Source organism: Garra rufa, chromosome 6, assembly GCF_049309525.1.
Source record: "Garra rufa chromosome 6, GarRuf1.0, whole genome shotgun sequence".
Taxonomy (NCBI): Eukaryota; Metazoa; Chordata; class Actinopteri; order Cypriniformes; family Cyprinidae; genus Garra; species Garra rufa.
Genome location: NC_133366.1, coordinates 11,168,059 through 11,194,273, shown reverse-complemented (window position 1 = coordinate 11,194,273; position 26,215 = coordinate 11,168,059). Strand labels below are relative to the sequence as shown.

Here is a 26,215-nt window from a genome sequence, read left to right as displayed (position 1 = left end):
ATATTGATAATAATAACGATAAATGTTTCTTGAACAGCAAATCAGCATATTAGAATGATTTCTGAAGGATCACGTGACACTAAAAACTGGAGTAACGATGCTGAAAATTCAGCTTTGATTACAGGAAGAAATAACATTTTAAAATATTGCACTTATTTTAAATATTTCACACTATTACTGCTTTTGCTGTAATTTAGATTAAATAAATGCAGGCTTGGTGAGCAGAAGAGACTTCTTTAACCATTAAAAATCATACAATTCAAAAACTTTTGACTGGTAGTGTATATAATTATCATCACCAAATTTTTTGCTTGAAACTATTAAATTGCACACTATATCATTTGGAAGGCCAATAAATAAGTCAGATAAATTTGATGTTTCTCAGTCTGTCAGATCTGCATAAATTGACAAGCGGTGGCAATATTTCTGTTTCTGTTTTATGTATATTAGTTTAAGGCTGCCACGATAAATCAGTTGGGGCGTCTATCCGCAGTTCACTTGGCACCGCTAATTATTGGATCGAAGATAGTGCGCCTTTTTGCAGCCCACAGAAAGGAAAAAAAAAAGAAAGAAAAAGTGCGAAACAGTCCAATTTGTGTTCTGGAGCCACAGGGTAGTGAACTGATCAACCGTAAAACCTTTGTCTTGTAGGTTTTTGGGTAGGCCCAGATTTGTCACATCTCATGGCAAAAAGAAGCGGAATAACAGGATGTGGGGTGACTTAAGACGAGGAGAAAATAGATATATTTTCCTTGCATACTACTGTCCTTGATGCTGAAATTACTCAGATTTTCACCTGACGGAGATGATTCTCCTCTTTGTTTAGAGAACTAACTTCTTTCAGGCCAGTTGCTAGTTTAATCGCTAGAAAATTAAAAAGCACCGCGCACGCCAAAAACGCTGGCAAGGGCTTCGTTCATTCACAGGGTTGGCTAGATAACACATGGGGGCCATATGGGTGAACGCTAGAGGAGTTAGCTTACATCTGGGTCGACTCTTTCAATACCATCCCAGTTTCCAAATGTTCTCGAAAAACTGAAAAAAGCACCGGTCCAACATGGCCGTGAGCCACGGGATTGTATGTTGATGCCGCATGCCAAATATTAAAGATGGAAGAAATGAATGAGGAAAGAAACCTGATCGTGTGGACTTGATGTTCTGAGGCGACTTTGTCGAGATTACGCCGTTCTGTGATCTTTCAAACAAATGGTATGCTCGCAAACCATTCTTGATAAAAAGCACCGGTCCTCTGAAAATACTAACGCGCCACCCAATGCCACAAGCCACACATCAGTCTAGAGGAAAAGGGATGTAATGGAGTCCTTAAACACAGTTAGGAAAGAAAAATGACTTGTCACAACAATTCAATCAGTGTGTTCGAAAGAGGAAACCCTGTAACACACGATGCAAACAACAGCGAATGGTTGATTGGTGAACTCAAAGTGGGCCTTTAGGATTAGTCTCATGTTTTTGGGATCGCTAAGAACCACATTAGAAAATAGCGAGGTTACCACATCATGACTCAATCAGACCAGAGGTACGGAAGAGGCTCTTACCATTGTTCAGATGTACGCCGTTTTCATTCTCTGGCCTGTACCTGCAGGAAATCGTAGCTTTTAATTACCGGGATGTGCCTCCAAATAACACTAATAACACCAAAAAGTCCATCTCTGGTCTTAGTTGTCAATGTAGGGCCAACAAACAGAGTTCGCTGGCCTATTTAACACATAAACATTGTTCATTAAAGAAACAGTTCATCCAATAATGAACATTCTATCATCATTTATTTCATTTCATGTGATTTCCAATGTTTATGATCTTTCTTTCACTGAACAGAAAGGGAGAAATTGGAAATAATGTGCCGAATGAATCATTCAGGTTGATTCTTATGATTTAAATTAAGGCGAGACACTGCAAGTCAATAGGGTAAACAAAAAAACTAATAGTTATCACCTTACTTACCCAGCTGATTGATTACACTTATAAACTTTTTTTGTATTACAAGTTTTCTAAAATGTTAACTTTTAAATATGCAAATTGTGCATTATTGAATGAAATATGCACCAATTGTTGAATTCTTTGACATATTAGACTCAAACGTTTTTAAAGAGGAATTTTAGGTATCTAATTTTGTCACTCCATAATTCAGAAAATACTTAGAAATAGACAGAAAACAATATATATATTTTTTTATAATTAGCTATCGTTACCTCAAAAGACGTATCTGCCATTGATGCAGTTGTATATTTATTTTGTGATTAGATCATGCAATCCAGAAGAACTAGAAAGGAGTACTGGACCTTATTTTATTTTATTTGTATTTTTTAATAAAATGAGGTAATATGTAGCATATAAAGCATGACATTTCTGCCATTTATGAAGTGATCAAAAATTAAAAAAAATAAGGTCCAGTAATTCTTGCTAGTTCATTGGATTGCATGATCTAAAATAATAAAAAACAAATAAATTAAATACAATTAAATTAAATTAAACAAAACTCCTCCTTAATTCTTCTGGATTGCACTACCTTATTTTATTTTATTTGTATTTATTAATAAAATTAAGTAATATTTATTAGTGCCACCACGAAAGCATGACATTTCTGCTATTTATGAAGTGAAAAAATAAAAATAAAAAATAAAGTCAAACATTTTTAAAGAGGAATTTTGGGCATCTCATTTTGTCACTCCATTATTCAGAAAATACTTAGAAACAGAATTTTTTTTTTTTTTGTTAATTTTTGGGGGAATAAAATATATAAAATCTAGCAAATTATATATGAACAAATCCCTCTGTAAAAACCTTCAGAACATAGACAGGCTTAAAATATAAAGTTTGGTGTGTGTAAGTGCTACTGAAGTGGAGATTTATGGCTCAGTGTAGGAGAAAAAACTCATTATGAGAAAACAGCTATTAAAAATATGTATTGTAATTGAAATCTATTGACACAAATAGATAAAGTGCCAAATAAGAAACACTTAACAGTGTCTTTTGGATGTTTTCTTACCACTAGTCTGAAAAAACACTTTATGAAAAACCAAAAAGGCCAAAATCTCTTGACTGGTCCATGAAAAAAAGTTTTTGCCTGCAGTGTCTCCCCTTAAATGATTGAAAAGACTTTCTTTAAAGAAAGTTGTATTGTATTTTTGCCTCAAAAATTCACCTTTCATGCTCCATAAAAGAAAAAAAAGTCATATCCATTTGGAAAAACACGAGTGAGTTCATTTTTGTGTGAGCTGTTCCTTTAACTTCTATTATACACAGCTCTAAACTAAATAATCTAGACTTATTTAGCCAGATATACATTATATTATTAAATATACACACACATCACTAATGCATTTATAAAAGTGCAAATAGAAACGCATGTGGACTTTATAACAGACTAATCCTAAAGCCTTAATTGTGAGGAGAAGATGGAAAGATGGAGTGGTGGGGTGGGTGTACTGTTCATAATGTTGTGAAATTTACAAGTTAAAGAAATATACAGAACAGTCAAACCGCAGACTTGTGGATTTTCGGGCGGCCAACAAAGACTTAAATTCATGAATGTTCATGTTGACTATAAAAACACCACTTTATGATTGAAAATGACTGTGAATGTGTGTTGAGAATGCGGTGTCCCATCATTAACCACTTTACCACCATATTCACAAACTAAGTCACATAAAGCTAAGTTAGAGTGTATATTAATGAAACAGGACAAAGTACAGCAGGGATAGGAGGTTTAGGTTTAGGAGTCTTACCTGAAGCAGGTTCTTGGATTTTTTCCCTCTTCCGTTTCTTTTTCTTTCCCTGTGAAATAGCCAAAGGGATATTTAAAGTGCAGTCACACATGCATAACATTCTGCCATTTATGAAGTGATAACAAAATTAAACGAAACAAAACAATTAAAACAAAATGTACTATACTTTGGTCGTTACCTCAAAAGACATATCTGCCATTAATACAGTTATAAAAAAATAAAAAATAAATTGTGACTAGATCATGCAATCCAGAAGAACTAGGAAGGAGTATTGGACCTTATTTTATTTTATTTGTATTTTTTAATAAAATGAGGTAATATGTAGTACCACCACAATAGCATGACATTTCTGCCATTTATGAAGTGATAAAAAATAAAATAAGGTAATATTTTTAATATTTAGATCCAATAATTCTTGCTAGTTCATTGGATTGCATGATCTAAAATAAAATAAAATAATCCTTCCTATTTCTTATTTTCTTTTATTTTTATTTATTAATAAAATTAAGTAATATTTATTAGCGCCACCACGAAAGCATGACATTTCTTCCATTTATGAAGTGATAAAAAAAATTAAAAATAAAATAAGATCCAATAGCTAGTTAATTGGATTGCATGATATAAAATAAAATAAAATAAAATAAAATAAAATACTTCTTCCTCTTTCTTCTGGATTGCATGACCTTATTTTATTTTATCTTATCTGTATTTATTAATAAAAATTAAGTAATATTTATTAGCGCCACCACGAAAGCATGACATTTCTGCTATTTATGAAGTGAAAAAAATGAAATGAAATAAAAAAGAAAAATAAGTAAATAAAAAATAAATAAATAAAATGGTCCAATACTCCTTGCTAGTTCTTTGGATTGCATGAATATATATATATATATATATATAATTTTTGTAAAGATTTACTTAATGAATTTATATTAATTAATTAATTAATTTACATTATTATTATTATTATTAGATCAGATCATGCAATCTAGAAAAAACTAGAAGGAGAATTGGACCCTTTTTTATTTTATTTATATTCATTAATAAAATAAATTAATATTTATTTTATAAATATTAGAGCACCACCAGAAAAGCATGACATTTCTACCATTTAGGAAGTGATAAAAATAAATAAATAAATAAAATAAGGTTCAATACTCCTTGCTAGTTCTTCTGAATTGCATAATCTTATCACAAAACAAAAAATAAAATAAAATAAAATACTCCTTTCTAATTCTTCTGGATTGCATTGGCTAATCACCAATCAGAAAGTTAAACAGGAATAAAACATCTGCCCCTGCTCCAATTGACACGACAAACACTCCTCTAGAGTGAGAAGTCTGGACTGCTTTAGGATTTGTAGCTTACCCAAAATCCCCTGGCAGGATGACTATAGGTATAGATAGCGCCGCACTGTCATTTTGCAGTCCAATATGAGCCACGCTTTGGTTGCCTGCTGTAAAGTCTGATAATCCACTTATTCAGTCACTAATCTGTGTATTCTAGCCCTGGCTGACAGAACCAAGAAGCCCAGAGCAGTAGAAATGTCTATGACAGAGCAGGGATACGCTCAGAATCCTTAGCACTATTAAATACAAGTGTGCTCCCACCACTAATATATAAGTGGAGATGAAAGTTCATCTGTCTTTGAAGTGTTTCTTTTTAGCCCTGTTGCCTTTCCATTTGGTGATTAGTGTGAAAGCCAGGTTTTAGTTTTAGCATCACATCCTGGCACTTCATATCGAGCGAGATTTATGCCGGTTAAAACTTGGGCGTCCAAAGTTGTCATCACAACATACATTTTAGATGGGAATTCTCCAAGCTAACTGCCTTGATACCTGCCACATCTGTATAAACTAAAGGAATTATTGTATAAATTTAATATCATCAAGTAAATGCTTCTGGAAAGCCTGTAGTTTCACTCTGAAAGCAGTTACTCATGAAAACACTACACAAGTAGAAGCTTTTAATGCCCATTCACATCACATTTAAACTTCTGGCTCAATCAGAAGAAAAGAAAGGAGTATTTTTTTTTGATCATTCTAATGCATTCAGTTGTTACACAAAAATGAGCCTCATTTATGAAACTAGCAGAGAAATTGTGTTCATAAAATCATTCTAATGAAAACTGTCACATTCAATGCAATTTATGAAGGAACCTTTTCCCAAATAATTGACACAAATTCGCTTTTGTTTCATGAATCAAAACCATTCTTACGTAAATTACAATGCAACAATTTGTGCACATTTGTGAAAGTCGATCAGAGCCAATTCGTGTAAATCAGTCATCGTTCTCAGTGCAGTTTTTATAAACGATTTGTACAAATTCAGTCTGCTTGTGTTTCGGAGACCCATTTATGAAACTCAAGTAGTCTGTAAATCAACAAATTGTATGTAAACAGTTACATTCAATACAATAGTTTAAGTTTTTACGAGCAATTTACTCAAATTTGTGCTGCTTATGTCTCATGAATGAAGCCCAATTTATTTTTAATTAACAAACACAACAAATTGTTAATTAAACGGATAGTTCACCCAAAAATTGTCATCATTTACTCACCCGGAAGTTGTTTTGCGAGTTTCTTTTCTCTGTTGAACACAAAAGATGATATTTTAAATAATGTTGGTAACCAAACAACTGATGGTACCCATTGACTCCCATAGTATGGAAAAAAATACTATGGTAGTCAATGGCTACCATCAAATGTTTGGTTACCAACATTCTTCAAAATATCTTATTTTTGCGCTCAGCGGAAGAAAGAAACTCGGTTGAACACAAAAGATGATATTTTGAAGTAAGTTTATAACCAAACATTTGACGGTACCCATTGACTTTAATAGCATGGGAAAAAATAATATGGACGTCAATGGCTACCATCAACATTTTGCCTACAAACATTCTTAAAAATAGATTATTTTTGTGCTCAACAGAAGAAAGAAATTCTGTCAAACTAAAAAAGCTGATATTTTGAAGAATGCTGTAACCGAACAATTGCCGGTACACACTGACTTCCATAGTATGGACAAAATACTATGGAAGCTGATGGCTACCATCAACTGATTGGTTACCAACATTCTTCAAAATGTCTTATTTTTGTGTTTAACACAAGAAAGAAACTCTGTTGAACACAAAAGATGATATTTTGAAAAAAAAAAAAATTGCAATCAAACAACTGATGGCACCCTTTGACTTCCATAATATGGACAAAATACTATAGAACCAATGGCTACTATCAACTATTTGGCTTTCAACAGTCTTTAAAATGTTTTGCTTTTGTGTTCAACAGAAGAAAGAAACTTTGTTAAACACAAAAGATGATGTTTTAAAGAATGCTGCAACCAAACAATTAATGGTACCCATTGACTTCCATAGAATGAAAAAAAATGATGGAAGTCAATGGCTACCATCAATTTTTGGTTAGCAACATTCTTCAAAATATCTTATTTTTGTGTTCAGAAGAAAGTAACTTTGTTAAACACAAAAGGTGATATTTTGAAGAATGTTGGTAACCAAACAGTTGATGGTACCCATTGACTTCCATAATACAGAGAAAAATACAGTGGAAGCCAATGGCTACCATCAACTGTTTGGTTATCAACATTCTTCAAATTATCTTATTTTTGTGTTCAACGCAAGAAACAAACTCTGTTGAACACAAAAGACGATAATTTAAAGAATGTTGTAACCAAACAATTGACGGTACCCATTGACTTCCAGTAAGGACAAAAAACTATGGAGGCCAATGCTACAATTAACTGTTTGGCTTTAACATTCTTCAAAATATCTTTCTTTTGTGCTCAACAGAAGAAAGATATTCTGTTGAAAACAAATTATAATATTATATTTTTAAAGAACCTTGGAAACCAAACAATTGACGGTACCCATTGACTTTCATAGTAAGGACATAATACTATGGATGCTACAATAAACTGTTTGGGCTTTTGTGTTCAACAGAAGAAATATATTCTGTTGAAAACAAATGCTAATATAATATTTTGAAGAACCATGGAACTCAAACAATTGACGGTACCAATTGACTATGGACAAAATACTATGGATGCCAGTGGCTACCATCAACTTTTTGACTCCCAACAGTCTTCAAAATATATTACTTTCGTGTTCAACAGAAGAAAGAAACTCACACAGGTTTAAAATGAGTGGAAAGTGAGCAAATTATGACAGAATTGTCATTTTTGGGTGAACTGTCCCTTTAATTAAAGTATCAGAGAAATTTTGGTAATATAGTTCAGTCCCTTTAGACGTGAATAGGCCTTTTGACCTTCCTGACAGAACAAACTCATTTTACAAGAGCTTTTCATAAGATAAACATTTGGACTACTAAGCAAACAATACAGACTTGTGAATCATTCACAGTAGTGAATATGCATATACTCTCACTTTTAAAGACAAGCATTATATTTACTTTCATGCAATCAACACATGACAACTCTCAGGCAGTGTGTTAGTGTGGACACTTACATAATTGTCTCTGGCAGACCATCCTGGGTAAAGCTGCATATGGAGCTGCCGTTCCTTGCGGGCTAATTCGTAATACTTAGCTTGCTCTTCCCGAGATAAAGCATGCCACTGTTCAGTGCAGAGGGAGATTAGAGAGGGGGGGGGGGGGGGGGGAGAAAAAGTAGTCAATTACTGACATGCACTTTTAAGTTCCTTCCAAAGAGACGCGTGCTGGCGTTTGGCTAAAAATCCTTGTTAACTCTCAAACGTTGCGTGTGTGTGTGTGCGTGTAAATGTGTGCGAGTGCATGTGCACGCGTGCCTGGGGGTGGAATGGAACATGATGAAGAGATTAACATATGCAGCGATGAGAGAAGGGAAGAAGAAAAAAAAACACGAAACTTTGATTTCATATCAAAACACTGGTTCCAATTTAGCGGCGCTTTACTTCAAACCATGTCAGGGTGCAATTACCCCACACTGCCGCAAAACGGTCCTTTGCTGTGGCTAGCCGCCTCAAACCACAGAGGCTTTGGTTAAAGCATTAAATATGTTTAACGGTTCCTCTTTTTCCAATTCCAAAATGGAGGGATACGCAAGACGCTACCTGCCCTGATTTCTAAGCTGTCGGCTTGTGTTGCGTGTTGGCGTACTTGTAAAATTGAGTTAGACAGAAGTGCTAAATACAATAGACCCCTTTGTGAGGGAGGTCGCACGAAACAGATACGTACCCTCCGCCCGAGAATCTGATTGATCGCGGCGCTCTCCTTCAGCGTGCATTCGGCCACCACATTGGCGCGCATCTCTTTCATATACAGCATGAAAGCGTTTAGAGGTTTCTTGATGTGAGGTCTTTTGGGCTCCTGCTCCTTTCTCTGTTCGTGCTGAGGTTTCCTGGAGTTAAAAAAGAGGGGGAAGAATTATTAAGTGATACAGGGAAATACAAAGGGGAAAAACGCTCAGAGGGTGGCGCGAAAGCGGCTGCCACAGCGACGCCATGGAGTGTGAGAGCGGCGAATGTCTGATTCCAACCGCCAATCGGAAAGCTGCATGAGAGAACAATCTGGGAGCCAGTGCCGAAAAGCTAGCAGCGGCTTTTAATTATGTCCAGTTGGGTGCTTTCATGCAAAGAGATTACTTCACCAGTAATGGCAACCAAACCTTTATATTCCTTCCAACTCTATGACTCCCAAGCCCTACTACTCCCATTATTTTGCTCCTATTGGTGACCTGAACTGGATTTCTCAAGCCAACTGCATGGCTCATAATAGTCATAAGTCAATAAATGGGCAATAAGTGGTGTAAATATGTGCTATCAGGGAACATAAACACATAGATTGCATTGCTTGCATGCTGTAGAAAGCTAGCAGCTTATTAAATAGGATACTCACATGTGCATCAGGTCTGTGTCGTGCTGCGGTTCGTGTTTCACCTGTGGGTTGACAATGGCGGGATGGGGGATTCCTGTAGCATGGGGTCCAGGAGGGCCTGGTACCATGTGATGAGAGAACCTGATAGCAAAACATAATGTGTGTGGGTTAATGCATCATTCATGATCCACATTATTAGCTATTGTATCTTAACCTTATGAAGATTCATTAAATAAAATTGCTAAATAAAATTTTTTTGTCTTAGGCCATGCAATCCAGAATTGGAAAGGTGCATAATCACAAATAAATAAAACAAACAAACAAATAAATAAATAAAATTAAATAAAATACACCGTCCCATTTCTTCTGGATTGCATGGCCTGATTGCTAATAAATAAATAAATAATTAAATAAATAAAATCTTCTGAATTGCATGGCCTAATCATAAAACAAAATAAAATAAAATAAAATAAAATAAAACTTCCAAATTCTTCTGGATTGTATGGCCTAATCACTAAAAATAAATAAATCAATAAAAATAAAAAAGGTCCAATACACCTTCCCAATTCTTTTGTAAAATAAAATAAAATAAAATGCCTTCTAAACTCTTCTGGATTGTATGGCTTAATCACAAAAAAAATACATAAATAAAATAAAATAAAATACGCCTTTCCAATTCTTCTGGATTGCATGGCGTAATCACAAAATAAATTAAAATTAAAATTAAATTGAAATTGAAATTGAAATAAAATAAACCTTCCCAAATAAAATAAAATAAAATAAAATAAAATAAAATAAAAATACATAAAAAAGCATGACATTTTTACCATTTATGAAGTGATAAATGAAACAAACAAACAAAAAATAAAAGTAGGGTCCAATACTCCTTGCTAGTTCTACTGAATTGCATAATCTAATCACAAAATAATATAAAATAAAATCAAATCTGCCTTCCCAATTCTTCTAGATTGCATAGCCTAATTGCTAAAAATAAAATAAATAAATAGAAATAAATAAAACCTTCTGAATTGCATGGCCTAATTACTAAATAAAATAAAATAAAAAATAAAATAAGCCTTCCCAATTCTTTTGGATTGTATGGCCTAATCACTAAAAAAATAAAATAAAAAAAACAAATTGTATTGTTTCAATTTTACACAGATTGCTCTAATACAAGCTGATCTATTGACGAGCACTCAAAACCATTCGTTTCACGCTTGTCAGCCAAAAACATTCTCTTAATTATAACCGTGTGGCCATGTGTGCACTCACCATCCCAGAGGAGGGGTCATCTGTCCAACTCCCCCAGGAGAAAGGGGGTAGAAATTGGGAATGTCCGGTCCAGGATGATGCCTGGGCATACCTGTTTGGGGATTCGAGAAGCAGCAGAGGAGAAAACGACATTGGCGTGTGTTAGTGTGAGATAGACACATCTGGAGAGCAGCAGTGTGGCATCAATGTGTGCTGCACAGTCGGGCCCCACGGTCCGGTGCGGTGCATAAGCGGATCACGGGATAATTAGGAATGCTTTTGCGCTGTTCTAATAAGCCCTGCTGATATGATTCACGCTGCTTATGGATGTCAGTTGGCCTGCGGTACTAAGCTTCTCAACATCGCTTCAAACACACGCGTGCACACTCTCACATACAAGGTCAAGACTGTGTTTGTGTAGAAAGACTTAAATTGAGGAGGGAAAAAAAGTGAAGTCAGGCCCTAGGGCTAAATTAAACTGTCAAAGGGGCGAAGGTGTATGACAACAAAGCCCTAGGGATGTATACACACACACAGCAAGAACGTGCAGTTTAAAAACAACCCCTGCGTCTCCAACTGGTCATTGTTTCACACAGAGCACGATTACAGCAAAGGACTAAAATGGGTATTGAATTACCACGTTAACTACTGGCTAACATCATTTTCTCCTCCTGCGGAGCCTAGATGACATCAGCGGAAAAGGGACATTTCAGAGGCAGAGTTTAAGATAAACACTATACAATGTGCACAATAAAAATCAAGAATGTGTATTTAAAGGAGTAGTTCACTTTCAGAACAAAAATTTACAGGTAATGTACTCACCTCCTTGTCATCCAAGATGTTCATGTCTTTCTTTCTTCAGTCGTAAAGAAATTAGGTTTTTTGAGGAAAACTTTTCAGGATTTTTCTCCATATAATGGACTTCTATGGTGCCCCCGAGTTTGAAGTTTTGTTCCAAAATGCAGTTTAAATGCAGCTTCACATGGCTCTAAATGATCACAGCCGAGGAAAGAAGGGTCTTATCTAGCAAAACAATTTATATACGTTTTAACCTCAAATGCTCTGTGTAGAGATTAAAAAGTATATATGTTAAATTTCTTTACAACTGAAGAAAGAAAGACATGAACATCTCGGATGACAAGGGGGTGAGTGAATTACCTGCAAATTCTTGTTCTGAAAGTTAACTACTCCTTTTGAAAAAAAATAAATAAAAAAAAATAAAAAAAATAAAATATGCCTTCCCAATTCTTCTAAATTGCATGGCCTAATTGCTAATTAATAAATAAATAAATAAACAAATAAAATAAAATAAAATAAAATAAAATCTTGTGAATTGCATGGCCTAATCACTAAATAAAATAAAAAATAAAATAAGATATGATAAGATGAAACAAAACAAACCTTCCCAATTCTTCTGGATTGTATAGCCCAATCACAAATAAAATAAAATAAAATAAAATAAAATAAAATAAAATAAAATAAAATAAAATAAAATAAAATAAAAATAAAATAAAAACTTCTGAATAGCATGGCCTAATCACTGAATAAAAAAAAAAAAATTAAAATTAAAAATAAAATAAAATAAAATAAAATAAAATAAAATAAAATACAGGGCCTTCCCAATTCTTTTGGATTGCATTGCCTGATCACTAAAAAATTAAAAATAAAATAAAAATATAAAACAAAACATTTCTGTGCTAAAGAAAAGGCTAATCTCTCACATTTTCTTTATGTTAGGGTTTTATTTCAATTCCGCCCTCAGCGTATTTTGTCTGATGAATAAGTGACTCCATGTTTGTGTTTGTGTATGAAAACAGAGCAAGTTTCGGATCATTGGCCAATCTGCTCGTGGCGTGCGGCCTCGTTCAGGCTATTTATAGCCCTCCAGACCTCCTCCGCTTCATCACATCCTGTCTGCCCTCTCCCTCGCCGGTCGCCACACAGAGGTGAGCATTAGCCGGAAGGAGCGCATATGGAGTTGGGTTCGCGTGCAACGACGCCTGCCAAAAATCTCTCCGCCCCTTTTAAACTTTAACCCCACCTCTTCTGACTGACTCGGGGGGAAATGGGATTCTAGTGAGAATGAGCTGTTAGCTTATTAAGTGCAAGTATATAGTTAATGTCTCTCCGGATCAGTGATAATAGAAAAAAGAGTGCTTAAAAACAGCAGGAAATAACATTACAACACATAGCAACAGACTTAAAAGAAACATTCAGCCAAAGTAAACATTCTGTCAGATCTTTACCGGCACGAAAGAATATATTGTGAGGAAAGTTGGTAACCAACCAGTTTTGGTCACCATTGACTTTGATTATGTTGACAAAAAGCAGTGACATTTGTCAAAATATATTATAGCATGTTTCACAGAAGAAAGTCATACGGGTTTGGAAACACGTGAGGGTGTAGCAAAATTTTTCATTGTTAGGTGAAAAAATGAAAATGGTCACAATAGTCATGAAATTAAAATTGAATCTATTTAGAAAAGGTTGAAAAGTTTTCCCTTTTTTTTTTTTAGAATATTTATATTTCTTTCCCTTGTTTTTAGAATATTTATAAAACATAACATTGGACCACAAATACAGTCATAAGGGTCAATGGTTTGAAATTTAGATTTATACATCTCAAAGATGAATAAATAAGCTTTCCACTGATGTATGGTCAAGGCTGTTGGATAGGACAATATTTGGCCAAGATACAACTATTTGAAAATGTGGAATCTGAGGGGGAAAAAATTAAATAATAACCAATAATATTAACCAATAATATAAGAGCCAAAATTTAAATTCAATTAAATCCCAATGGATAAAATCTAGCTGCGCCCTACATAAATCCCCAGTGAATATTCAGTTTTACTGAAAAATATCAAAACGCATGAAACAATGCTTTTGAAGTTAAATGTGATGTTTTTTTTGTTTTTGTTTTTGACTACCATTTAAAGTGCAGAATCAACTAAAAGTATTCCAGTACACATGATTAGAGGCGGGACTATTATTTTTTTGATAGAAAGTTCAGGAGAACAGCATTTATCTAAAATAGAACATTATAAACGACTTTATCATAATTTTTGATCAATTTAAAGCATCCTTGCTAAATAAAAGTATTCATTTCTGTGATTTCTATAAATTTTTTGGCAGAGCTTCAGCGTCTTTTTATAGTGTAGGGGCGGGGCTCTTCAGATTCCAGAAAGCATTTGATTGGACAGAAAGTTTGATGAGAACCTGAAGTGCAGAGTGACTGTGAAGGAAGTTAGAGACTGTAAGTGAATGCTTATATCCGGTAAATGTGAATTTTGTCATTGTTTTGGATCACACTAGCTTGTAGATAAACTTAAGGCTAACATATTCATACTAAAAGCCAAAGAACTTCCATTTTGATTTAATGGGGACTTTAAAGGAGAAGTTTAATTCCAGAATAAAAATGTACAGATATAAACCTCACCCCCTTGTCATCCAAGATGTTCATGTCTTTCTTTCTTCAGTCATAAATAATATTATGTTTTTTGAGAAAAACATCTCAGGATTTTTCTCCATATAGTGGACGTCTATGGTGCCCTGAGTTTGAACTTCCAAAATGCAGTTTAATTGCGGCTTCAAAAGATCAAAAATCCAGTTGTAAACGATGCCAGCCGAGGAAGAAGGGTCTTATCTAGTGAACGATTGTTTTTTTTGTTTTTTGTTTTACAATTTATTTACTTTTTAACCTTAAACGCTCATCTTGTCTAGCTCTGTTTTTTCCGGTTCAAGACAGTTAGGCTATGTTAAAAAACTCCCATCTTATTTTCTCTCTCAACTTCAAAAATCATTTCAAAATCCTCCTACATCACTGCAGAAGTACCAACCCAGTGTTTGCAAATTGAACATGCAAAGATCATCAAACAGCCTTTACAAAAAAGGTAAAACAACAATGTAGGATGATTTTGAAATTGAGAGAGAAAATAAGATGGGAGTTTTTCGACATACCCTAACTGAAACAGTTCAGGCAGAGCAAGAAAAGACAAGCATTTGAGGTTAAAAAGCATATCAATTGTAATAAAAAAGAAAAAGAAAGATAATTTCGCTAGAAAAGACCAATATTCCTTGGATGGGATCGTTTACAGCCGCATTTAAACTGCATTTTAGAAGTTCAAACTCAGGGCACCATTGAAGTCCACTATATGGAGAAAACTCCTGAAATGTTTTCCCTCACAAAACAAATTTCTTTACGAATGAAGAAAGACATGAACATCTTGGATGACAAGGGGGTGAGTACACTATCTGTACATTTTTGTTCTGGAGGTGAACTTCTTTAATAGAAGGGTATTTGTTCAGTTTGCATGCATTTACCTTGTTTGACGTTGATGTCCTGTGGGTGATGTCCCGAATGTGGGCCGGGGGCGAAGTGCTCATCGCTGTATGTGATCAGAGGAGTGAGGGGGTGAACGGCATGGGACGGCTGGACCACCGGCACCTTATTTGACTGCAAAGCACAAAAGGGAAAAACTGATATTGTAACAACATCAAACGTGACCGAGGCATTCAGAATGGGCAACGAGCCACCAAAGTCGAGCACCTCACCAGTGATGATGTGTGGTTTGTGTGCTGCAGTATTTTGGGGCAGAAGCGAATGAATAAAGAAGGGGGTTGGGAGAGACAGAGTGTGGGTTAGAGGAGGAGAGAATGAGAAACAGGGAGGGAGGGAGGGAACGCCACAGGGCAGAGGCAGACCAGAGGTCTCGGGGCTGAAGATCAAAGGGAATCATTAGCCAGTGAATAAGGGAGTTCATTACAGAGCCCCGACCGTCTGCGGTGGAACTAAGCAGGGTTAATCACGTCAACAGCGGACTCAACACACACACACACACACACACACATCTGAGCTGACTCACAAATGCTCAGCACACCACAAAAGCACATCAAGTACACAGCGTTCAGGAACATGTAGCAATTTTTTAGATAATTGGTGAGCTTCTCCTTTACCTGGCCTACAGATGATCTACTTCTGTCTTATGACTTTGCATTTTCATTTACCCTAAAGTCAAAGTTGGGGGATTGGATCAATTAAAGTATCACGGTGGAAACTAATTTGGTACTAGTGTAAGCTGTAATCGTGGACTTTGACAGTATAATTTATTTTGGATGCATTTGTGTAACTCCTGGTAACCAATCAGCACTAGATGCTGAAGACTAATGTCCAGCTGAAAAAAATAAAATAAAATAAAACTGTTATTTAAAAAATATATATAATAAAACATCTGCTTTGATGTTTTACAAAGCAGTAAAATAAAAAAAAAATAAAAAAATAGGTACTATTAGTTATAGTTAACTAAACTGAAATCAATCAGCACTAAATGTTGAAGAGTAATGTCCAGCTGAAAAAAAAAATAAAACAGGAAAAAATGAAAACAATATTAATAAATTACAAACAATAAAACATCTGCTTTGATGTTTTACAATTCAATGCAATAAAATGCAATAAATTTTTTTTTTTAATTTAATAAATTAAATTAAAAAAATAATTAAATATAATAAATTAATAATTAATTTTAATTATATTTTCTATATCATTTAGTTTGTATGCATTTGTGTAACTCCTGGTTAAAGAGTAATGTCCAGCTGAAAAAAAACAAATAAAACAGAAAAAAATGAAAACAGTATTAATAAATTAAAAACAATAATAAAACATCTGCTTTGATGTTTTACAAATGCAACAATAAAATTAAATTAAATAAATACATTAAATAAAAAAAATAATAAAAATAAATTAATTTTGACTATATAATTTACTTTGTATGCATTTGTGTAACTCATGGCTATTATAGTTAACTAAACTGAAACTAAAATTAAAACCATGAAAAAAAACCCCACAATTTTCATTACTTAAAATAAAAGTTAACTTAAATTAAAATTAAAAACTTAATTTAAAAATTAATCATTTTCAATTAGTTTAACTATGTATTAAACTAAACTAAAAAATTAAATTTAAACGAAAACATAAATAAAAACCCATTCAATATATTAATAAAAACTACAATAATATCTCCGATACTAAAATAACACTGGTGCAGCTTTGATGAAAAACAGCAATAAAGCTGGCCAGCAAAATATGATTTAACCAGTTTACAAGGAGACAAAAGTAGGTGGTAGCATGAGAACAATGAAATACACATTTAATGCACATCCTTCGCCCTTCATTTATAGTTGCACTAGTCTTAAATAGCGTCCTGTGTTTGTTAGGAAGAGCAAAACGAGTAAGAAATTACCTAATAAATCTGATTTATTCTGACCAAAGTCACTTGAAGGCACATTACATTTGTTCATTGTGAGTGGGAAATTCCCAGGACGACTTGAAAGCAGCTTGTGATCCGATCATATTTTAAAGAAATTGATTAAAGATGTCCTATGAAATCAATCTTAATACAAAAACAAACATGAAATCCAAAAAATGCAAAAAATTATCCGTTATTGATTGCATACTGTCTCTGAGGTTCAATCGCAAAACTCATGGGAGAGGCGAGACGGGTATGAAGCGGCCCACCCGCGCCACAGGCAAAACTCCCACAGGCATGAATGAGCGGTTTGTCCTAATTTGGGAGCAAAGGTTTCTGTTTCCGACCAGCTAATTGGCTACAGAGGCAGGTGTAGGGTGCCATTTCCCTGGCAGACGCACTGCTGTAAAACCATGGGGCGGGAGGAGGGGGCGTTATTTCGGAGTCTCCCAGACGCGGGACAGAAGCCGAGAGGGAGGACGATGATATGAATGGCATTCTCTGGAAAGATCTGCGCTTTGATAACTTTCAACAACACTCAGAGTTTCCAAACATGTCAGAAATGCCTACATTATCCAACGCATTTCTGGGATTCTTGAGAGTAATCCGATGATACACAATTGTATATTTCTGTATTACGAAATGCTTTCGAAAATGACAGATGTAGGACATGCTTTTGCATCCTGGAAAAACAAACATAGTCCTAACCCTAACCCAAACCCTATAAACCCAATGTAAATGTTAGGTTGATAATGTTATTCCAACCCCAAGCCCTATGCGAATCCCGAAAATATGCTGGGAATGTTGTTCCAAGACCAACACGGATGTTGATCCAAGAGCATGTCGTATTTGGCAAAATCAAGTAGGGGTGTAGCAACTATTATAATTAACCACTTTCCAAAGGTTATTCCACCCTGCTTTTAGGGCAATAATAACTTAAACATATATATTTAAAAAACTTTGCTTTACTTTGGTGTAAAGAAAACAAATTGTTTCCAGCTGAAATATCCGTTTCGAGAACAAGAACAAGTTTCTGCCAACCGGTCACATCTGCAGTCAATCACACAAATGTGCAATTGGTACTTGGCGAATGTTATATGCCTAATTAATATTCATGAGGCAGACTGACAGGAACTATGATTGGTCAGATTCTGCGCCACAGAAATGCTGACCAACACCTAAAGCTGATGATTACTTGATTAAAAACAATTAAAACATCTGCTTTAATGTTTTACAAAGCAATAAAATAAAATAAATCCACTGGTGTTGTATACAGAAAAAATAAAATGTTAATAAATTAAAAACAAAACATCTTCTTTGATGATGTTTTACAAAGCAATAAAAAATAAAATAAAATCCATTGGTGTTGTATACAGATTTTTTTAATAAATTAAAAACAATATCTGCTTCGATGTTTTAAAAAGCAATAAAATAATTAAATAAAATAATAAAATAAATAAAATAAAATCTCTGTTGCATACAGAAAAAAAATTAAAAAATTAAATGTTAAAATAAAAACAAAACACTTGCTTTGATGTTTTACAAAGCAATAAATAAAATAAATACATTGGTGTTGTATACAGAAAAAATAAAATGTTAATAAATTAAAAACAAAAAGCAATAAATAAAATAAAACAAAATAAAATCCATTGGTGTTGCATACAGGGAACAAAGGTAATAAATTACAAAAAAATATCTTCTTTGATGTTTTATAAAGCAATTAAAAATAATATAAAATAATAAAATAAAATCAATTGGTGTTGCATACAGAAAAAAATAAAATGTTAAACTAAAAACAAAACATTTGACACTACTTTGATGTTTTACAAAGCAATAAATTAAAAAAATAAAATAAATACATTGATGTTGTATACAGAAAAAATAAAAATAAAAACAAAACACCTGCTTTGATGTTTTACAAAGCAATAAAAAAGTAAAAAATAATTGGGTGTTGTATAAAAAAAATGTTGTTAAATAAAAAACAAAATATTTGTTTTGAAGTTTTCCAAAGCAATCAAAAATAAAATAAAATAAATTAAAATAAAATAAATTAAATTTCCACTGGTTTTGTATACAAAAAATGTTAATAAATTAAAAACAAAACATTTGCTTTGATGTTTTACAAATAAAAAAAAATAAATTAAAAATTAAATTAAATAAACCCATTGGTGTTGTATACAGAAAAAATAAAATGTTAATAAATTAAAAACAAAACATCTGCTTTGATGTTTTGCAAAGCAAAAAAAAAATAAAAAATAAAACATCCATTGGTGAAAAAAATAAATAAATAAAAAATTAAATAAAATTACAAATACAAATAGGTCAGTCCAGTATGTGGTTTAAACACTGGTTCAACTCATGGTCAGAGGTGACGGCTAATCTGGACGAGTAGTTTTAAAAAGGGTCTTATCCTACCTTAAGGAAACCTTATCCCTGACTCGGCCTCATTACTAATATGTGACTGGGGGGCAGCAGCTACTGAGAAAGGCCCTCACTGGAAGACTGCATGATAGCATCCTTACCCCCTCTTCATTTTACGCCTCTCAGCTCTTATTGGCTTTTCCTCTGGGAGAAAGATAAGAGGCAGGCATATTTTTCATTTAAGCCCCTAGTCTCTGTCTCCAAGTAAAGGAGAAATAGAGATACCGAGGACTGGAGGAAGAACTTAAAACAGTTCGAGCTAAGGAGTCCACACAAGCATCATACAAAAGACACCTCGACTCTCTGGCACGTCAATATGGGGTCCGCGACTTACGGCAGCCATGAAAAGTGGGAGTTGGCACTTTGTGTTCCACCTTATTCGATCGGGGCCTCTTTTAGGTCCTCTCAGTCGCAGCTGTCAGAGCCCATTTCTCTCAACTTCTTAATAAACTGCCATCTCGGTGCATTGCATGAAGCTAAAATTCCAGCAGGGAACCTCGAGACTGCCGTGCCAATTTGCAGGGGCCCCCGAGGCACAACATCCACTTTTCCGAAAAAAGCCAAAGAAATAAAATGTCAAATTTAAAATACATTCAGCTTTCCAAAAATGGGACTGCCTTTAATGAACGAACAGAGGGTTTGGTGCTTTTGGCTTTCCGTGGTTTTAACTAAAAGTCACGCAGGGTGATTCACCGCCACTCAAGGCCATTCAAATCCTTCCAGGTGGTTTGAGATCACAGGCTGCGCCACCCCGTTCCCAACCCGGCTCATCGGCATATTAAACTAAAAACACTTTCGCGCAACCCGACCAGGAAGTGGCCGGACACCCCAGCTGACCACAGGAACCCGGGTCGGATGGTGCCATGGCGATTTATCCCCGAGGATCTCTCAGCGTTTTCACAGGCCGGGGCGGCAGGATATGGCACGGACCTGCCTCCCCCCGTTCGCTCTTTTATTATGAAGAAAAATAATAGGCTTAGGTCTCTCTATTCATATTTGCAGAGAGGCGGTGCCGACTGAAAAGAAGCATGTCCATTTAGGATTTTATAAGCAGGTCTGGCCAAGCCTGCCTCTAGAGCCCCTCAGATGTGGTTTTAAAAGAAATTTCATTGTGCAGAACTCAAGCTGGCTGAGGGCCTGCAGAAAATCCAGAGGAAAGAGGGAAAAGCTAGAGTTCGGGAAATAGCGAGACAAAATGGACACTGTTCAGTTCAACAGCCTTTCCAAGAAAGAACCACTACTTCAACCAGTCGGCACTGAACGGTAAAGACTAATGTCCAGCCGGTAACCCTTTTTATGAATTTTCCCAGAAGGAGTTGTAGCATCCAGGAATGACTTTCCTAACCTAAAACCAGCTCTGTTAGCCAAGCACCCTTTGCTCTGATTCCCAAAACCAACCAAGGCTCTTTGGAAAAACAAGCCTGTGGCGGCATTTCTGCAAAATATTACGTTGCTTCTTGCACGTAATATCATTTTCCAGAAAGTTTTGCTTTAAAAGTGAAATGTTCAGTGAGTGGCACTAAAAGGGTATTTTAATCCGAAATCGACAAATGTAAATCTGGCTAAATTTCATCGCACTGGTTGCTGTAAATGACGTTCCACAAAAATGACATACCACCTACACTAAATGTAACTAATATTGTGCAAGGAATCGTGCCCGTTATCAATTGATAACCTGACCTGTAATCATGATTTTACCGTCCAGAATTGATTTCTTAACCTAAAACCAGCTCTGTTAGCCAGTCACCCTCGGCTTTCCTTCCCGAAACCAACCTAGGCTCAATGAAACGAGTCAGTGGTGACATTTCTGCAAAATACTTTGTTGCTTCTTGTATGAAATATAATTTTCCAGAAAGTCTTTCTTTAAAAGTGAAATGTTCAGTGAGTGGCACTAAAAGCGTCTTTTAATCCGAATTTGACGAATGTGAATTGTTACATTTCATTACATTGGTTGTTGTAAATGACGTACAACAAAAACTACATAACTACACTAAACCTAACTAATAGTGTTAACAAAAGCAAAAGTAAGATTTTAGCTTGCATCTACAATTATTTGAGCAATTTGTGTCACAAATGCAATGTACCAGGTGCGCTACCGAGCTAGTTTACTACATCAGTAAAGCTATGCATATGGAACGGAGTATTTAATGCAAACATCAAAATGTGTTACTTTACAATCATGCACTATGGCAAAAGTGTTTAGAGGTTATTAAAGTATTGCGCAAGGAATTATGCTAAGTCAGTCGTTATTAATTGATAATCTGACCTGTAATCATGATTTTACCATGCAGAAATGACTCACCTAACCTAAAACCAGCTGTTAGCCAAGTATCACCTGCTTTCCTTCCCAAAACCAACCAAAGCTCATTGGAAAAATGAGCCAGTGGTGACGTTTCTGCAAAATATTACATTGCTTCTTGCACATATCATTTTCCTGCAAGCTTTAAAAGGGAAATGTCCAGTGAGTGGCACTAAAAGAGTTTTATCTGAAATCGGTGAATGTGAAACTGAAAAATTATGTACCACCTACACTAAACCTAAATTTATCATGACTTGTGTTTCCCAAGATTCATAGCAGAGCATTTCATGTCACAAAAGCAATGTACCAGGTGCCCTACCGAGCAAGTTTACCTAACCTAAAACCAGCTGTCAGCCAAGCACCCTCTGATCTCCTTCCCAAAACCAGCCCAAGCTCATTGGAAAAACAAGCCAGTGGCGACATTGCTTCTTGCACATAATATAATTTTCCAAAAAGTTCTACTTTAAAAGTAAAATGTCCAGTGAGTGGCACTAAAAGAGTGTTTTATCTGAAATCGATAAATGTGAATCTGGCTATATTTCATTGCATTGATTGTTGTAAATGACGTACAACAAAAATGACATACACTAAACTTAACTAATAGTGTTAACAAAAGCAAATGTGTGATTTTAGCTTGCTGTTTGAGCCCTTTTATTGTGACTTGTGTTTCACAAGATTCACATTCAAGCATTTTGTGTCACGAATGCAATGTTGTACCAGGTGCGCTACAGAGCAAGTTTACTACATCAGAAAAGCCATACGTATAAGTATTTGACGAAAATGCCATTTTAAAAGCCATCAGAAAAGCCGTACTTATGGAACAAAATATTTGATGCAAACATCAAAATGTATCAGTTTACAAATCATGCACTATGGCAAAAATGTTTTGAGGTTGTAACAGTTTTTTGCAAGGAAATCACACAAAAAAAGGACATTATTTATTGATAATCTGACCTGTAATCATGATTGTTAGAAAATTACATACCATCTATATCTATGCTTAACTAACACAGTGTTAACAAAAGCAAATGTAAGATTTTAGCTTGCTTCTACAATTGTTTTGAGCACTTTTATCATATCGTATTTTGACTTCACAGCTGAGCATTTCATGTTGCAAATGCAATGTACCAGGAGCGCTACTGAGCAAGTTTACTAAATCAGAAAAGCCATACTTATGCATGCACTAAAACTGTTTTGAGGTTGTAACAGTTCACGCTAAAATAAATCATTATTAATTGGTATGATTTTACCATCCAGAAATGACTTTCCTAACCTAAAACCAGCTCTTTTAGCCAAGCACCCTCTGCTTTCCTTCCTAAAACCAACCCAGGCTCATTGGAAAAAGAATCAGTGGCAACATTTATGCAAAATATTACGTTGCTTCTTGCATGTAATATAATTTTCTAGAAAGTCCTGCTTTAAAAATTAAATAACCAGTGAGTGGCACTAAAAGCGTGTTACCTCCAAAATCAACGAATGTGAATCTGGCTCTATTTCATTTCATTGGTTGTTGTAAATGATGTACAATAAAAATGACATAACACCTACACTAAACCTAACTAATAGTCTTAACGAAAGCAAATGTGAGATTTTAGCTTGCTTCTACAATTGTTTGAGTTTTTTTTACTGTAACTTGTGTTTCATGTCACAAATGCAATGTTGTACCAGGTGCGCTACCGAGCAAGTATACTACATCAGAAAAGCCATACATATGGAACAGAGTATTTGATGCAAACGTCAGAATGTATTCGTTTACAAATCATGCGCTATGGCTAAAACTTTCTGAGGGTGTAACAGTATTGTGCAAGGAATCATGCTAAAGCAAGTCTTATTAATTGATAATCTGACCTGCAATCATAATTTGTGTGAAAAGGAACAAAAGTTGGTATTTTATGCCCACTAGCATGTTTTCCAGATGAAAACTGCAGTAAACTATGTAGACACAATTTCAAAGTTTTGTCAAATGTAGGTAGAGGTGCATTTTTCCAATTAGCTTATGTTGCCCAAAACATTGTCAGTGTTACCAACAAGCGTTTTCTTCGCACCAGCAGCCCTTTGTCCTCCACTCAATTATCTCATTTCCGTGGTGTTGGGTGGGGAGGGGGGTGGTTTATAATAATCGCTTCCCTCTACTGTAATTTATATGCAATGAGGACTCCTCATGCCCGCGGCTACAATAAAGCGGCTGTGTGAAAGAGCGAGAGGTGTTTTGCAAACATTCGAGGAGTTGGCAACTTAAGCGCTAACGACAGATTGCCATACAGCGACAAATCTAGGTGAAATCCATTCATACTGTTTACCTACATGAGAGAGAGAGAGAGAGAGAAAGAGAGAGATGCCCGCACATGAATAAAAGCAAATTATAGAGTAAATGCATGGGTAGGTAGGTTCAAACAAGTCAGGTTGTTCTCAGTTCAATACTCCACACTAAGCATTTCTGACATAAGGATGATTGCCACAGAAAATTTCAATTAATCCTTTGTTTTTTACAAAGCAGCAGTTGAAATATTGCAAATAACTTTGCACAGGAAGGGTCAATAAGTGATTTTGTCACATCTCTTAGTCTCATGAAATTACTGTATTTTTATGCAGCAAACTGACAAAGGTAACATATTTAAGATTGAAAATTGTTTTAAAGCACTGTACAAGAAAAGCAGAAACTTTCCTATTCAAAAATACAAGCAAAATCATAGTTTATTGTCAGAGTAAATAAATCAATCAATAAATACATATAAAGTGGTAATTAAAAAGTAATAAAATAACTGAAGAATGAAGTTTTGAATTATGTACATTAAAATAATATATTGTTTTCCTTTATCTTTATTTTTATTTTATTAAAATACAAATAAAAATAAAAATCATTATTTTAATACTTAAATAGACAAAATGATATAAAAATTACTTTTTTAAATAAATAGAAAAAGAAAGAGAATAGAAAGAAAGAGAAACACAAATTTTAAAAAAATGTGGGCAAGTAAACAAAAAATACTAAACTAAAAAAAAAATAGAAATACCCAAATACATCCACCAAAACATTAAAATAAATAAATAAATAAAGTGTAAATTAAAAAGTAATAAAATACCTGGAGAATGAGATTACGCTTATTGAATTACATATAATAAAGTGAGTTTAGAAATAATCTTCTGCTGTAAATTGGCAGTTCTCATATATGTAATCAGTAATAATAAATAAATAAATCTCATAACCCTTTATCTTCATTTTTATTTTATTAAAATAAAAAATAAATGTAAATATAATTATTTTAATACTTTAAATAAATAGACAAAATAATATAAAAATGTATTTTCAATAAATAGAAAGAAAGGCAAAAATACAACAAAAATTTGTGCTGAAAATTAAGAAAAAAAAGTGTGAGCAAGTGAACTGAAAATACTAAACTAAAAATATCAAAATACCTAAATTACATCCACCAAAACAATAAAATACATAAATGAATAAATAAAGTGTTAATATAAATATAATATAAACATATAAATAAATAAATAAATCTCATTACCCTTTATCTTAATTTTTTTATTAAAATAAAATAAATAAATGTAAATATTTTTATATTATTTTTATACTTTTAATAAATAGACAAAACATTATAAAAATATATTTTAAATGCCAGAAATTGAAAAAAATGTGAACTAAAAATACTAGTGAACTAAAAATACTAAACTAAAAATTTCAAAATACCCAAATAAATTAATAAATAAAGTGTAATAAAATAAAATAAATAAAATGTAATAACATAACTAAAGAATGAGTTTAAAATGACTGGATTATCAAAATTATAGAAATGATCTTTTGCTGTAAACTGACACAAAGATGTCTTATATTTAACCCTAAAAATTATTTTAAAGCATTGTACAAGAAAATCAGAGTAAAGAAACCAAAAAGCAAAAAATTGTTCTGATTTTCTTTATGTTTTTGACTATTGAAACATTTCACAAAAGACAGTTCAGTTCTGAATAGAAACACACCCTGTACTATTAGCCAAAAAAGTTCTCGCCCACAAACACACACACACACACAGAGTCCAGGTGTTCATGCTCACATCCATGCTCTCATCCCATTGGTTGGAATGCATGACCTTTGAACAATGAAGAACACACACACACACACACACACACACACACACACACACACACACACAAACAGACACACACACACACACACACACACACACACACACACACACACACAAACAAACAGAAACAGACACACACACACAAACAGACACACACAAACAGACACACACACACAGACACAGAGTGCCCACTCAATTCAATATATTGGCCCTTTAAAGCCCCAGTAAGGAAGCAACCCCAGCACTGAGCCGCCTAAATAAAGAGAGGCCCCCAGTCTAGAGCGGCGGGTTATAAATGGAATGTGATATTGGCAGGACGGCCTGTTGGCTC

At 34.2% G+C, this 26,215-nt stretch overlaps 1 protein-coding gene across 4 annotated transcripts in view; it reads right to left on the bottom strand.

Moving 5' to 3' along the window:
* Nucleotides 1-26,215, bottom strand: part of lef1 (lymphoid enhancer-binding factor 1) — a 51,491-nt gene that overhangs the window by 2,705 nt on the left and 22,571 nt on the right. The window contains exons 4-11 of one of the 4 annotated variants that reach the window (XM_073842191.1): nucleotides 15,149-15,281; nucleotides 10,847-10,937; nucleotides 9,596-9,715; nucleotides 8,936-9,098; nucleotides 8,227-8,334; nucleotides 6,307-6,335; nucleotides 3,747-3,795; nucleotides 1,557-1,597 (exon numbers count right to left, since the gene is read on the bottom strand). In XM_073842191.1, coding sequence (XP_073698292.1) covers nucleotides 1,580-1,597; nucleotides 3,747-3,795; nucleotides 6,307-6,335; nucleotides 8,227-8,334; nucleotides 8,936-9,098; nucleotides 9,596-9,715; nucleotides 10,847-10,937; nucleotides 15,149-15,281 — 711 coding nt within the window. In that variant the 3' untranslated portion in view covers nucleotides 1,557-1,579. The remainder of the gene's footprint in view (nucleotides 1-1,556; nucleotides 1,598-3,746; nucleotides 3,796-6,306; nucleotides 6,336-8,226; nucleotides 8,335-8,935; nucleotides 9,099-9,595; nucleotides 9,716-10,846; nucleotides 10,938-15,148; nucleotides 15,282-26,215) is intronic. The other 3 variants (XM_073842189.1, XM_073842192.1, XM_073842190.1) reach the window with 3 other exon arrangements.